Below are 16,014 nucleotides of genomic sequence, written 5' to 3' on the forward strand. Positions count from 1 at the left end.
CAGCTCAATACAATTGTTAAGGGGATGCAGACCAGAGAAATACTTTTGTCTTGTTTACATCAGGGTCCCCTATGTATGGTCTATGTATACACACTACTGATGTATGGTCTATGTATACACATTACCAAAGGGGGGCAACTGTGATTTAAAAAAATATTCACAGGGGTAGATCTCGGTCAGTTCTACAACTTCCCAATGCCCTTCCATCAGCGAAAATGTCGGGGGAAAAGTTTTGCGCGATGTGGAAGGATTTGGGTGATTTTGCGCAAGCTCCCACGTGCACGCCTGTGCTTGGATCGACGCAAGATTTCTCCCGTGGGTAGAACTCGGTAGGGGGCACGATTTCCCATTGCACTTCCATCAGCAAAAAGGTCGGGGCGTGACGTGGAAAAATCTTACCGACGCCACTGCCCAATTCTACCCACATTTGGCAGGTGGCAGGTGTTAATGTCAAGCCCTGGTCCTATGTATACACACTACACTACTGATCTACAGTATGGTCCTATTTATACACTACTGATCTACAGTATGGTCCTATTTATACACTACTGATCTATGGTCCTATTTATACACACTACTGATCTATGGTCCTATTTATACACACTACTGATCTATGTTATATGTATACACGTTACTAATGGTCCTATTTAGATACATTACTGACGGTCCTAATTAGATACATTACTGATGGTCCTATTTAGACACATTACTGATGGTCCTATTTAGACCATGATTCACATTATTGATGGTCCTATTTAGGAACATAATTGATGGTCCTATTTAGACACATTACGGATGGTCCTATTTAGACACATTACTGATGGTCCTATTTAAGGCTGAGACAATATGCCATTTGGAAGAATTGATAAATCGGGACAAAATTATCGATAAATATAGATTTTTGTATTATTATGATTTGTTTATAGCGCTCAGCACGACTCGCTGTCGTGGGCCAACTACAGCATCGCAAAAACTACAGTGAGTGCACGTGACACACACACGAACTGACATTAAATAATAAAAAAGAATTCGTTTTATTTTAACAAAAAATTATTTAAAACTTTTTTTTAATTTATTATAATTTAAAAAGATTTACACATGCAAAAAAAATCCACTATAGATTTCACGCAGTTATCGATAATTATCGATAAATCGATAAGTGGTCTCAGCCTTAGTCCTATTTAGACACATTACTGATGGTCCTATTTAGACCATGATTCACATTACGAATGGTCCTATTTAGACACATTACGAATGGTCCTATTTAGACACATTACTGATGGTCCTATTTAGACCATGATTCACATTACGAATGGTCCTATTTAGACACATTACGGATGGTCCTATTTAGACCATGATTCACATTACGAATGGTCCTATTTAGACACATTACGAATGGTCCTATTTAGACACATTACTGATGGTCCTATTTAGACCATGATTCACATTACGAATGGTCCTATTTAGACACATTACGGATGGTCCTATTTAGACCATGATTCACATTACGAATGGTCCTATTTAGACACATTACGGATGGTCCTATTTAGACACATTACGGATGGTCCTATTTAGACACATTACGGATGATCCAATTTAAACATTATTGATGGTCCTATTTCGACCATGATTCACATGGCATTGCGGTGGCAATGTTGATAAGATATATTGTTCAGGCCTAGTTACTAGTTAGTGACCTTGGAGCCTGTGCGTTGGCTGGCTCCATCCCCAGTAAAGATCAACCTTTCTTGGGCAACAGATTCCTCCTGGCCACCCTGACTGGAGAGAAGTCGGCTGCATCCTGGAACTGCCCCTGCCAGCCAGCCGAAGTGATATAAATACCAACTCTGTTATTCTAAAAGCACAGTCTCAAAATGGACTTAGATTGTAAACATTGTCAGCTAAACTGGGGTCATGACTTGCTCATGTCTCGTGCAAATAAACACACACGTGCAGTCAAATATACATTTGCTTACATTCATAAACAAACATACAGGACACATACACAACACACTCCCCCTCTCTCTCTCCCTCTCACTTTCTCACTCTCCCTCTCTATCGCTCCAGATGGCATGAGACCCAATCCCTTGACATATCTGATGACCCAAGTCAGTCTTAAGTTGGCAGCTAGGAGATTTAGGAAATTTACAACGCAACTGGAAAATGTAGATGTATATAGCAAGTCTGACTAAAAGGTGGCCTTCGGTCTCATGTCTCTTCATGCAACTGGCCCCAGGTTAACCTCTATAGTGTCCAGGACAGAGTCACGACTGGCCCCAGGTTAACCTCTATAGTGTCCAGGACAGAGCCACGACTGGCCCCAGGTTAACCTCTATAGTGTCCAGGACAGAGCCACGACTGGCCCCAGGTTAACCTCTATAGTGTCCAGGACAGAGTCACGACTGGCCCCAGGTTAACCTCTATAGTGTCCAGGACAGAGTCACGACTGGCCCCAGGTTAACCTCTATAGTGTCCAGGACAGAGTCACGACTGGCCCCAGGTTAACCTCTATAGTGTCCAGGACAGAGTCACGACTGGCCCCAGGTTAACCTCTATAGTGTCCAGGACAGAGTCACGACTGGCCCCAGGTTAACCTCTATAGTGTCCAGGACAGAGCCACGACTGGCCCCAGGTTAACCTATATAGTGTCCAGGACAGAGTCACGACTGGCCCCAGGTTAACCTCTATAGTGTCCAGGACAGAGTCACGACTGGCCCCAGGTTAACCTCTATAGTGTCCAGGACAGAGTCACGACTGGCCCCAGGTTAACCTCTATAGTGTCCAGGACAGAGTCACGACTGGCCCCAGGTTAACCTATATAGTGTCCAGGACAGAGTCACGACTGGCCCCAGGTTAACCTCTATAGTGTCCAGGACAGAGTCACGACTGGCCCCAGGTTAACCTCTATAGTGTCCAGGACAGAGCCACGACTGGCCCCAGGTTAACCTCTATAGTGTCCAGGACAGAGTCACGACTGGCCCCAGGTTAACCTCTATAGTGTCCAGGACAGAGCCACGACTGGCCCCAGGTTAACCTCTATAGTGTCCAGGACAGAGCCACGACTGGCCCCAGGTTAACCTCTATAGTGTCCAGGACAGAGCCACGACTGGCCCCAGGTTAACCTATATAGTGTCCAGGACAGAGTCACGACTGGCCCCAGGTTAACCTCTATAGTGTCCAGGACAGAGTCACGACTGGCCCCAGGTTAACCTCTATAGTGTCCAGGACAGAGTCACGACTGGCCCCAGGTTAACCTCTATAGTGTCCAGGACAGAGTCACGACTGGCCCCAGGTTAACCTATATAGTGTCCAGGACAGAGTCACGACTGGCCCCAGGTTAACCTCTATAGTGTCCAGGACAGAGTCACGACTGGCCCCAGGTTAACCTCTATAGTGTCCAGGACAGAGTCACGACTGGCCCCAGGTTAACCTCTATAGTGTCCCAGGACAGAGTCACGACTGGCCCCAGGTTAACCTCTATAGTGTCCAGGACAGAGTCACGACTGGCCCCAGGTTAACCTCTATAGTGTCCAGGACAGAGTCACGACTGGCCCCAGGTTAACCTCTATAGTGTCCAGGACAGAGCCACGACTGGCCCCAGGTTAACCTCTATAGTGTCCAGGACAGAGTCACGACTGGCCCCAGGTTAACCTCTATAGTGTCCAGGACAGAGTCACGACTGGCCCCAGGTTAACCTCTATAGTGTCTAGGACAGAGCCACGACTGGCCCCAGGTTAACCTCTATAGTGTCCAGGACAGAGTCACGACTGGCCCCAGGTTAACCTCTATAGTGTCCAGGACAGAGTCACGACTGGCCCCAGGTTAACCTCTATAGTGTCCAGGACAGAGTCACGACTGGCCCCAGGTTAACCTCTATAGTGTCCAGGACAGAGTCACGACTGGCCCCAGGTTAACCTCTATAGTGTCCAGGACAGAGTCACGACTGGCCCCAGGTTAACCTCTATAGTGTCCAGGACAGAGTCACGACTGGCCCCAGGTTAACCTCTATAGTGTCCAGGACAGAGTCACGACTGGCCCCAGGTTAACCTCTATAGTGTCCAGGACAGAGTCACGACTGGCCCCAGGTTAACCTCTATAGTGTCCAGGACAGAGTCACGACTGGCCCCAGGTTAACCTCTATAGTGTCCAGGACAGAGTCACGACTGGCCCCAGGTTAACCTCTATAGTGTCCAGGACAGAGTCACGACTGGCCCCAGGTTAACCTCTATAGTGTCCAGGACAGAGTCACGACTGGCCCCAGGTTAACTTCTATAGTGTCCAGGACAGAGTCACGACTGGCCCCAGGTTAACCTCTATAGTGTCCAGGACAGAGTCACGACTGGCCCCAGGTTAACCTCTATAGTGTCCAGGACAGAGTCACGACTGGCCCCAGGTTAACCTCTATAGTGTCCAGGACAGAGTCACGACTGGCCCCAGGTTAACCTCTATAGTGTCCAGGACAGAGTCACGACTGGCCCCAGGTTAACCTCTATAGTGTCCAGGACAGAGTCACGACTGGCCCCAGGTTAACCTCTATAGTGTCCAGGACAGAGTCACGACTGGCCCCAGGTTAACCTCTATAGTGTCCAGGACAGAGTCACGACTGGCCCCAGGTTAACCTCTATAGTGTCCAGGACAGAGTCACGACTGGCCCCAGGTTAACCTCTATAGTGTCCAGGACAGAGTCACGACTGGCCCCAGGTTAACCTCTATAGTGTCCAGGACAGAGTCACGACTGGCCCCAGGTTAACCTCTATAGTGTCCAGGACAGAGTCACGACTGGCCCCAGGTTAACCTCTATAGTGTCCAGGACAGAGTCACGACTGGCCCCAGGTTAACCTCTATAGTGTCCAGGACAGAGTCACGACTGGCCCCAGGTTAACCTCTATAGTGTCCAGGACAGAGTCACGACTGGCCCCAGGTTAACCTCTATAGTGTCCAGGACAGAGTCACGACTGGCCCCAGGTTAACCTCTATAGTGTCCAGGACAGAGCCACGACTGGCCCCAGGTTAACCTCTATAGTGTCCAGGACAGAGCCACGACTGGCCCCAGGTTAACCTCTATAGTGTCCAGGACAGAGTCACGACTGGCCCCAGGTTAACCTCTATAGTGTCCAGGACAGAGCCACGACTGGCCCCAGGTTAACCTCTATAGTGTCCAGGACAGAGCCACGACTGGCCCCAGGTTAACCTCTATAGTGTCCAGGACAGAGTCACGACTGGCCCCAGGTTAACCTCTATAGTGTCCAGGACAGAGTCACGACTGGCCCCAGGTTAACCTCTATAGTGTCCAGGACAGAGTCACGACTGGCCCCAGGTTAACCTCTATAGTGTCCAGGACAGAGTCACGACTGGCCCCAGGTTAACCTCTATAGTGTCCAGGACAGAGTCACGACTGGCCCCAGGTTAACCTCTATAGTGTCCAGGACAGAGTCACGACTGGCCCCAGGTTAACCTCTATAGTGTCCAGGACAGAGTCACGACTGGCCCCAGGTTAACCTCTATAGTGTCCAGGACAGAGTCACGACTGGCCCCAGGTTAACCTCTATAGTGTCCAGGACAGAGTCACGACTGGCCCCAGGTTAACCTCTATAGTGTCCAGGACAGAGTCACGACTGGCCCCAGGTTAACCTCTATAGTGTCCAGGACAGAGTCACGACTGGCCCCAGGTTAACCTCTATAGTGTCCAGGACAGAGTCACGACTGGCCCCAGGTTAACCTCTATAGTGTCCAGGACAGAGCCACGACTGGCCCCAGGTTAACCTCTATAGTGTCCAGGACAGAGTCACGACTGGCCCCAGGTTAACCTCTATAGTGTCCAGGACAGAGCCACAACTGGCCCCAGGTTAACCTCTATAGTGTCCAGGACAGAGTCACGACTGGCCCCAGGTTAACCTCTATAGTGTCCAGGACAGAGTCACGACTGGCCCCAGGTTAACCTCTATAGTGTCCAGGACAGAGTCACGACTGGCCCCAGGTTAACCTCTATAGTGTCCAGGACAGAGTCACGACTGGCCCCAGGTTAACCTCTATAGTGTCCAGGACAGAGTCCACGACTGGCCCCAGGTTAACCTCTATAGTGTCCAGGACAGAGTCACGACTGGCCCCAGGTTAACCTCTATAGTGTCCAGGACAGAGTCACGACTGGCCCCAGGTTAACCTCTATAGTGTCCAGGACAGAGTCACGACTGGCCCCAGGTTAACCTCTATAGTGTCCAGGACAGAGTCACGACTGGCCCCAGGTTAACCTCTATAGTGTCCAGGACAGAGCCACGACTGGCCCCAGGTTAACCTCTATAGTGTCCAGGACAGAGCCACGACTGGCCCCAGGTTAACCTCTATAGTGTCCAGGACAGAGTCACGACTGGCCCCAGGTTAACCTCTATAGTGTCCAGGACAGAGTCACGACTGGCCCCAGGTTAACCTCTATAGTGTCCAGGACAGAGTCACGACTGGCCCCAGGTTAACCTCTATAGTGTCCAGGACAGAGTCACGACTGGCCCCAGGTTAACCTCTATAGTGTCCAGGACAGAGTCACGACTGGCCCCAGGTTAACCTCTATAGTGTCCAGGACAGAGTCACGACTGGCCCCAGGTTAACCTCTATAGTGTCCAGGACAGAGCCACGACTGGCCCCAGGTTAACCTCTATAGTGTCCAGGACAGAGTCACGACTGGCCCCAGGTTAACCTCTATAGTGTCCAGGACAGAGTCACGACTGGCCCCAGGTTAACCTCTATAGTGTCCAGGACAGAGTCACGACTGGCCCCAGGTTAACCTCTATAGTGTCCAGGACAGAGTCACGACTGGCCCCAGGTTAACCTCTATAGTGTCCAGGACAGAGTCACGAGTGGCCCCAGGTTAACCTCTATAGTGTCCAGGACAGAGTCACGACTGGCCCCAGGTTAACCTCTATAGTGTCCAGGACAGAGTCACGACTGGCCCCAGGTTAACCTCTATAGTGTCCAGGACAGAGTCACGACTGGCCCCAGGTTAACCTCTATAGTGTCCAGGACAGAGTCACGACTGGCCCCAGGTTAACCTCTATAGTGTCCAGGACAGAGTCACGACTGGCCCCAGGTTAACCTCTATAGTGTCCAGGACAGAGTCACGACTGGCCCCAGGTTAACCTCTATAGTGTCCAGGACAGAGTCACGACTGGCCCCAGGTTAACCTCTATAGTGTCTAGGACAGAGCCACGACTGGCCCCAGGTTAACCTCTATAGTGTCCAGGACAGAGTCACGACTGGCCCCAGGTTAACCTCTATAGTGTCCAGGACAGAGCCACGACTGGCCCCAGGTTAACCTCTATAGTGTCCTGGACAGAGTCACGACTGGCCCCAGGTTAACCTCTATAGTGTCCAGGACAGAGCCACGACTGGCCCCAGGTTAACCTCTATAGTGTCTAGGACAGAGTCACGACTGGCCCCAGGTTAACCTCTATAGTGTCCAGGACAGAGCCACGACTGGCCCCAGGTTAACCTCTATAGTGTCCAGGACAGAGTCACGACTGGCCCCAGGTTAACCTCTATAGTGTCCAGGACAGAGTCACGACTGGCCCCAGGTTAACCTCTATAGTGTCCAGGACAGAGTCACGACTGGCCCCAGGTTAACCTCTATAGTGTCCAGGACAGAGTCACGACTGGCCCCAGGTTAGCCTCTATAGTGTCCAGGACAGAGTCACGACTGGCCCCAGGTTAACCTCTATAGTGTCCAGGACAGAGCCACGACTGGCCCCAGGTTAACCTCTATAGTGTCCAGGACAGAGCCACGACTGGCCCCAGGTTAACCTCTTTAGTGTCCAGGACAGAGTCACGACTGGCCCCAGGTTAACCTCTATAGTGTCCAGGACAGAGTCACGACTGGCCCCAGGTTAACCTCTATAGTGTCCAGGACAGAGTCACGACTGGCCCCAGGTTAACCTCTATAGTGTCCAGGACAGAGTCACGACTGGCCCCAGGTTAACCTCTATAGTGTCCAGGACAGAGTCACGACTGGCCCCAGGTTAACCTCTATAGTGTCCAGGACAGAGTCACGACTGGCCCCAGGTTAACCTCTATAGTGTCCAGGACAGAGTCACGACTGGCCCCAGGTTAACCTCTATAGTGTCCTGGACAGAGTCACGACTGGCCCCAGGTTAACCTCTATAGTGTCCAGGACAGAGTCACGACTGGCCCCAGGTTAACCTCTATAGTGTCCAGGACAGAGTCACGACTGGCCCCAGGTTAACCTCTATAGTGTCCAGGACAGAGTCACGACTGGCCCCAGGTTAACCTCTATAGTGTCCAGGACAGAGTCACGACTGGCCCCAGGTTAACCTCTATAGTGTCCAGGACAGAGTCACGACTGGCCCCAGGTTAACCTCTATAGTGTCCAGGACAGAGTCACGACTGGCCCCAGGTTAACCTCTATAGTGTCCAGGACAGAGTCACGACTGGCCCCAGGTTAACCTCTATAGTGTCCAGGACAGAGTCACGACTGGCCCCAGGTTAACCTCTATAGTGTCCAGGACAGAGTCACGACTGGCCCCAGGTTAACCTCTATAGTGTCCAGGACAGAGTCACGACTGGCCCCAGGTTAACCTATATAGTGTCCAGGACAGAGCCACGACTGGCCCCAGGTTAACCTCTATAGTGTCCAGGACAGAGTCACGACTGGCCCCAGGTTAACCTCTATAGTGTCCAGGACAGAGTCACGACTGGCCCCAGGTTAACCTCTATAGTGTCCAGGACAGAGTCACGACTGGCCCCAGGTTAACCTCTATAGTGTCCAGGACAGAGTCACGACTGGCCCCAGGTTAACCTCTATAGTGTCCAGGACAGAGTCACGACTGGCCCCAGGTTAACCTCTATAGTGTCCAGGACAGAGTCACGACTGGCCCCAGGTTAACCTCTATAGTGTCCAGGACAGAGTCACGACTGGCCCCAGGTTAACCTCTATAGTGTCCAGGACAGAGTCACGACTGGCCCCAGGTTAACCTCTATAGTGTCCAGGACAGAGTCACGACTGGCCCCAGGTTAACCTCTATAGTGTCCAGGACAGAGTCACGACTGGCCCCAGGTTAACCTCTATAGTGTCCAGGACAGAGTCACGACTGGCCCCAGGTTAACCTCTATAGTGTCCAGGACAGAGTCACGACTGGCCCCAGGTTAACCTCTATAGTGTCCAGGACAGAGCCACGACTGGCCCCAGGTTAACCTCTATAGTGTCCAGGACAGAGTCACGACTGGCCCCAGGTTAACCTCTATAGTGTCCAGGACAGAGTCACGACTGGCCCCAGGTTAACCTCTATAGTGTCCAGGACAGAGTCACGACTGGCCCCAGGTTAACCTCTATAGTGTCCAGGACAGAGTCACGACTGGCCCCAGGTTAACCTCTATAGTGTCCAGGACAGAGTCACGACTGGCCCCAGGTTAACCTCTATAGTGTCCAGGACAGAGTCACGACTGGCCCCAGGTTAACCTCTATAGTGTCCAGGACAGAGTCACGACTGGCCCCAGGTTAACCTCTATAGTGTCCAGGACAGAGTCACGACTGGCCCCAGGTTAACCTCTATAGTGTCCAGGACAGAGTCACGACTGGCCCCAGGTTAACCTCTATAGTGTCCAGGACAGAGTCACGACTGGCCCCAGGTTAACCTCTATAGTGTCCAGGACAGAGTCACGACTGGCCCCAGGTTAACCTCTATAGTGTCCAGGACAGAGTCACGACTGGCCCCAGGTTAACCTCTATAGTGTCTAGGACAGAGTCACGACTGGCCCCAGGTTAACCTCTATAGTGTCCAGGACAGAGTCACGACTGGCCCCAGGTTAACCTCTATAGTGTCTAGGACAGAGCCACGACTGGCCCCAGGTTAACCTCTATAGTGTCCAGGACAGAGTCACAACTGGCCCCAGGTTAACCTCTATAGTGTCCAGGACAGAGTCACGACTGGCCCCAGGTTAACCTCTATAGTGTCCTGGACGCGTGTATGCTTTCTACAACGCAGTTGGGTTTCCGGGTTCCTCTGATTGGCCACTAAGCCCACGTGACCTTAAGCTATTACGCCCCCCTTATCGCCGCCAGTTATCGCTTACGCCCGTGCATGAGCCGCAAAAAGCCCCTCAGCCAGCCAGCAATACTAAGCTCCAGTTAACCTAATTTATACCGTAACGAATCATTAAAAAATTATACCGTTAACTGGAATATGTTGTTTCTTTACACATATGTTGGATTATGTAATTGGTTTGTCATGACAAACCAATAAAAAATCGCTACTTTACATCAGGGTGAACGCTGTTGCGTGCCACCACCCACTTCAATGACAGAGCTCTCATATTTGCGAATGCATAAACTATATCTTAAATTATGGCTATGTGTCTAATATGGCCGTCGCTTATCAATGACTTGTTTTGTTTACATCAGGGTGAACGCTGTTGCGTGCCACCACCCACTTCAATGACAGAGCTCTCATATTTGCGAATGCATAAACGATATCTTAAATTATGGCTATGTGTCTAATATGGCCGTCGCTTATCAATGACTTGTTTGCAGTCAACATTTCCAGAAAAAAATGCACAGCGTGCTACACGCGTACAGTACGCGTGTATGCTTTCTACAACAGCGTTCACCCTGATGTAAACAAAACAAGTCATTGATAAGCGACGGCCATATTAGACACATAGCCATCATTTAAGATATAGTTTATGCATTCGCAAATATGAGAGCTCTGTCATTGAAGTGGGTAGTGGCACGCAACAGCATTCACCCTGATGTAAAGTAGCGATTTTTTATTGGTTTGTCATGACAAACCAATTACATAATCCAACATATGTGTAAAGAAACAACATATTCCAGTTAACAGTATATTTTTTGAATGATTCGTTACGGTATAAATTAGGTTAACTGGAGCTTAGTGTTGCTGGCTGGGCTCTGCAGATATACCCTACTCGGCAGAGGGGCTTTTTGCGGCTCATGCACGGGCGTAAGCGATAACTGGCGGCGATAAGGGGGGCGTAATAGCGTAGGTCACGTGGGCTTAGTGGCCAATCAGAGGAACCCGGAAACCCAACTGCGTTGTAGAAAGCATACACGCGTCCAGGACAGAGCCATGAGTGGATCCTGTGGTGAAGCTGCCTGAAGTCAAATCTTATAATCAAATAATTTTATTAATATAATTTAGGAGTCCTAAAATAAGTTAAACATTATAACGGATGAATTAAATGTGACTGACAGCAGCAGCCTGTTTCACCGCTGCCGTCTCCTTTCATGCATCTATTTGAATGTATTGCTAATTATAGAACTCATCTCCGAATAAGAATGTATATTTATACATATCGGTGTAAACCGTTAGTTCTGCAGTGTTAAAGGAACACGCCTCTTTGTGCGTTCAGTAGAAAGCTATCCGGCTGCAAGCTAGCCTAGCTTAAAACTCAGGGAGAGGTGTTTTTGACCAACAGTTAGGCTAGCTGCTCTGTATCCGCTTCCATTCATTAGTGCTAAGCTAGGCTAACTTTCAGCCGGATAGCTTTCCACTGAACGCACAGAGAGGAAATTGGTATCTATCTTCTTGTCTGACTGGAGAAGATGGTAAGTACATTTACCATGATGTTGGCATGTTCCTTTAAGTTGTTTCCCTGGACACAGAGACAGATGAAGTATTGTTTATGGATAAAGTCTTACTGTCCTCTTTAATGAACTTACTGTCCAGGAGACCAGGGCCCTCATTTATCAATACTGCGTACGGACAGATATGTGCGTAAACCGTGCGTACGATCATTTCTATGCAAAGTGTGGGATTTATAAAAATGTACGTGTGCTTGATATTGTGCGTATATCTACGCACAGCTCAGACCGTGCGTAAATGTCACCAAGCGGTAGAATATGAATACTGCAACATGAGACGGACTTTCATGCATTAGTTTCAACACTGACGTGTTCTGTATGACCCGTAATTCATTATAGTTAATTGTAAAATAGCGACAGTAGTGTAATTATTGTCAAACCCTATAAATAGCATTTGGAATAGGTATTTCTTTCCGAATTATCTCTATATAGCGTTATCGGAATACTACGGGGTGTGCTGACTGCGCTCCGCGGGGAGCTGTTTTCAGAGATAGGGCAGTCTATTTGCCGAGAGAACATAATATTAACTAGAGTCCGCTACCCGAGACACATTCTCCTTGATTGCCATCCCCATGCACATTCAAGTCCTCTCCACCCTCTTGTCTTTGGCCACCGGCACAGTCCATCGTGATATATTGGAGATAGATTGAGCAATAGACTGTTACTGTACCACCCATGTAGCTGTCAAAGCTCCATCACAAATTCAGTTATGTGAATATAAAGGCATTCCACTCAGTCAATGTTGCGATGCGCATTTGGCTGATACATGTCGTTGCTGGTGACCGGGAGGAAGGCACGCATTGTAATTAAATTGTAATGTTATTACTGGGGTATCTGTAATTAAAATATCGCTTAAATGCAGGTGATCCGGGTTATCCACTGAAGCCATAGTTAATGACTCTGACCAACCCAACGAAGTGAACGAACGACCCAACAGGAGTGCAATTAAATAACGGGCTCACGCGCGAACAAGAGCCCTTTAGAGCACAGTTGGCCTGCTTGTTTGGCACAGGGGGGGGCAGACGCAGAACACCTACCTCCAAACACGATTAAATATTGTTTAAAAGTGAAATACTATTATTTTGTGTGTCATGTTTCCAAATAAGATTGGTCACAACGAAATGCTTTCTAGCTTCAATTTGTTGGTTAGAATAGATGACCTCCGTTGAAACTTCACTGAGAGCGAGATTGATCACGGAGGACTCACTCTCAGTGAAGTTTCAAGTCCGCTTAGTCCATTATTCTACATTCCATGGGGGTGTTTCATGACCATATATGGTTAATTAGGGGCGGTTCAGTATGCAAACGCTTACAATCATGCACAAGCATAGACGGTAAGAACATTGGCATTTATCAACACGGAGTGTGCATACGACCTGTGCACACACGGTTGATAAATCCCAATTTTTCTGTGCGTAGCGACATTCTAAATTCCGTACTTAGGAATGAAAATAGAACACTTTCTACGCATTATTGATAAATGAGGGCCCAGGGATGTATTCATATTAAGATTTGTTTCCAAATGAGTTAAATACCTTCTATGCAAGGTTTGAGGCTGTGAATAACAACATCAGCCTACAGACCACTGAAATAGAGAGGGAGCCACTGCCGGTGGAGACTCAGGGCGGGATCCACAAAGAATGGATTGCACGGTGCTAATTGCACCCTTACTTACAATTCATTATGAATTGAAAATGGGGGACCCTGATGTAAACAAGACGAAAGTGTTTCTCTGGTCTGCATCCACTTAACAATTGTGTGTATTGAGCCGTACTGTATTGTACCCATTCTGCAATCTGTTAATACAATTTTCAATCAATCAATCAACTTGTAGGTGTCCACCATCTCCACATCCTCCCCTCAGATTCGCCGGTAGTCCACCACCAGCTTCTTGGTCTTGCTGATGTTGAGTTGGATGTGGTTGTGTTCACACCTCAGTGTCACACACGGTTGTTTACAGTGATGGGACTCCTGACTGGGCATTGTGGTGCTTTACTGGGCCCATTGTGTTTGTGTGACCTCCCAGTGGCAATATTTACATTTACATTTATTCATTCAGCTGACGCTTTTAAAGAAAGTGACTTACAGTTGTATACAACAAAGCCAGCAAAGGGAGACAGTCAATAATAACAGGTGTAGTTTGTTTAATTTAAGACTCTGTATGTTCCAACATTACTGATGTCGTCTGTACTGTGTCCTGCTTGTGGTTTGTTCTGTGTAGGAACCATGTCGTCTGTACTGTGTCCTGCTTGTGGTTTCTGTGTAGGAACCATGTCGTCTGTACTGTGTCCTGCTTGTGGTTTGTTCTGTGTAGGAACCATGTCGTCTGTACTGTGTCCTGCTTGTGGTTTGTTCTGTGTAGGAACCATGTCGTCTGTACTGTGTCCTGCTTGTGGTTTGTTCTGTGTAGGAACCATGTCGTCTGTACTGTGTCCTGCTTGTGGTTTGTTCTGTGTAGGAACCATGTCGTCTGTACTGTGTCCTGCTTGTGGTTTGTTCTGTGTAGGAACCATGTCGTCTGTACTGTGTCCTGCTTGTGGTTTGTTCTGTGTAGGAACCATGTCGTCTGTACTGTGTCCTGCTTGTGGTTTGTTCTGTGTAGGAACCATGTCGTCTGTACTGTGTCCTGCTTGTGGTTTGTTCTGTGTAGGAACCATGTCGTCTGTACTGTGTCCTGCTTGTGGTTTGTTCTGTGTAGGAACCATGTCGTCTGTACTGTGTCCTGCTTGTGGTTTGTTCTGTGTAGGAACCATGTCGTCTGTACTGTGTCCTGCTTGTGGTTTGTTCTGTGTAGGAACCCTTCTCACACGTGTTAGAACAGGGTAAACAGTTGTTGTTTTTTGTGATGGGTCTGCTTGCTTTAGGTTTGCTAGCGTTGACAATACTATTGATAGATTGATTATTAATGTCCATATGTGAAAACGCTCCATTGTCTAACTGCTGGCATTTCAGTGATAAAGTAATTGAAGTACTACTACTGCTTCAAGATTCAATAGTTTTATTTCAAACCACAGTGTTAGTTTGGCTACATTTACCATTGTCCGGCAAAACAACATTTGAAAAATAAATGAAATGGGAAAAGAGGAACCCCCCCCCCCCATTTTTTTAAAAAATAAAACAGCCAGAAACTATACACTGTACACTATACACTTCTACTAATGCTTTACATTTAATTCTTTATATTTTAATACTTTACATTTTAATGCTTAACATTTTCACATTTTCTCTTGTTACTCTCTATATGCAGAAGTTGCCCAGTCCGTAAGAATACCGGTTCTGATTGGCTCAGGAGTGACCCATGACAACGTGAACCACTACCTTGGCGCGAGCGCCATGATCATTGGCTCTCACTTCAAGAGGGGCGGGTACTGGGCCAATGCGGTCGACCCGGAGCGAGTGACGAGATTCATGGGGAAGATGCAGGAACTTCGAAAATGAGACGAGTGGCACATGGCTGTAATGAACTAGAACAGGGTATATGCAGGGTATTAAAAAGTCTTAAAGTCTTAAATTCATAATTCTCAATTTAAGGCCTATAAGGTATTAAGAAGAACTTGGAACATGCAATAATTTTAATTGGAGTGCAAGTGCAGCTGCCAGTATGGTCGTGGAATTGGTATTAAAGTGATGTTAAAAAGTCTGAACTTGTTGAAACCTTCAGATACCATATAATGTGTTACAGTATTTTGTGAACCATTAGAAACTTTTACAATGACATACATGAAGACTCGTACCATTATTGTCATGGATCATAATGTATAATAGTAGTTTATAACATCCTCTTATCCACAGTACCACCAGTATGCACATCTCTAACATGGATGTCCCCAGTGGGAACCAAACCCAGCCTCTTGACAATGTTAAAGGGGCACTTCACCAAACAACAATGCTGATTTATTTTGCACATAATCTCACACATCCAAAAACTCTTAAATGAGTTTGCACATATGCATCTAGTGAGACAATAGTGAGGTTATTGAGAGTAAATTAGTTTGAATATGGCCACCAGTGATGTCATCTGGGACATTTTATATTTGTTTTGTGTTAATTACAGCTCCATGAAATGATAAGGTAGCAGGTCCCTATAAGACAGGTGTTGCTATTCTTTCATCTACATAATTTCATGGAGCTGTAATTAACACAAACATAAGGATTCAATGTCCCCTATGACATCACTGGTGGTCATATTCAAACGCATTTACTCTCAATAACTGTTTTTGGATGCGTGAGATGAGATTATGTGCAAGATAAATCAGCATTGTTTTTTTGGTGAAGTGCCCCTTTAACACATCCACCGCCATCCACGCATTAAAGCGTTATTGCCCGCCATGCTTTGACCGCCAGATCTCGCTGTACAGCGTTATTGAGATCAATATTTAATTTTTTCGCCATGGCATTCATAATTCATATAT

The 16,014-nt window shown here is 47.8% G+C and overlaps 1 protein-coding gene across 1 annotated transcript in view; it reads left to right on the top strand.

Annotated features, from left to right (window-relative positions):
* The window catches only part of LOC311224381 (uncharacterized protein F13E9.13, mitochondrial), a gene marked incomplete at both ends in the record, with an annotated part of 53,869 nt that extends 38,829 nt beyond the window's left edge, over positions 1-15,040 (top strand). Inside the window, one exon of the mRNA XM_084309350.1 lies at positions 14,850-15,040. Coding sequence (XP_084165476.1) covers positions 14,850-15,040 — 191 coding nt within the window. The remainder of the gene's footprint in view (positions 1-14,849) is intronic.
* Positions 15,041-16,014: the final 974 nt, after the last annotated feature.

The sequence above is a fragment of the Notolepis coatsorum genome, assembly GCF_963971535.1.
Source record: "Notolepis coatsorum genome assembly, chromosome: 2".
In the NCBI taxonomy this organism is placed as follows: domain Eukaryota; kingdom Metazoa; phylum Chordata; class Actinopteri; order Aulopiformes; family Paralepididae; genus Notolepis; species Notolepis coatsorum.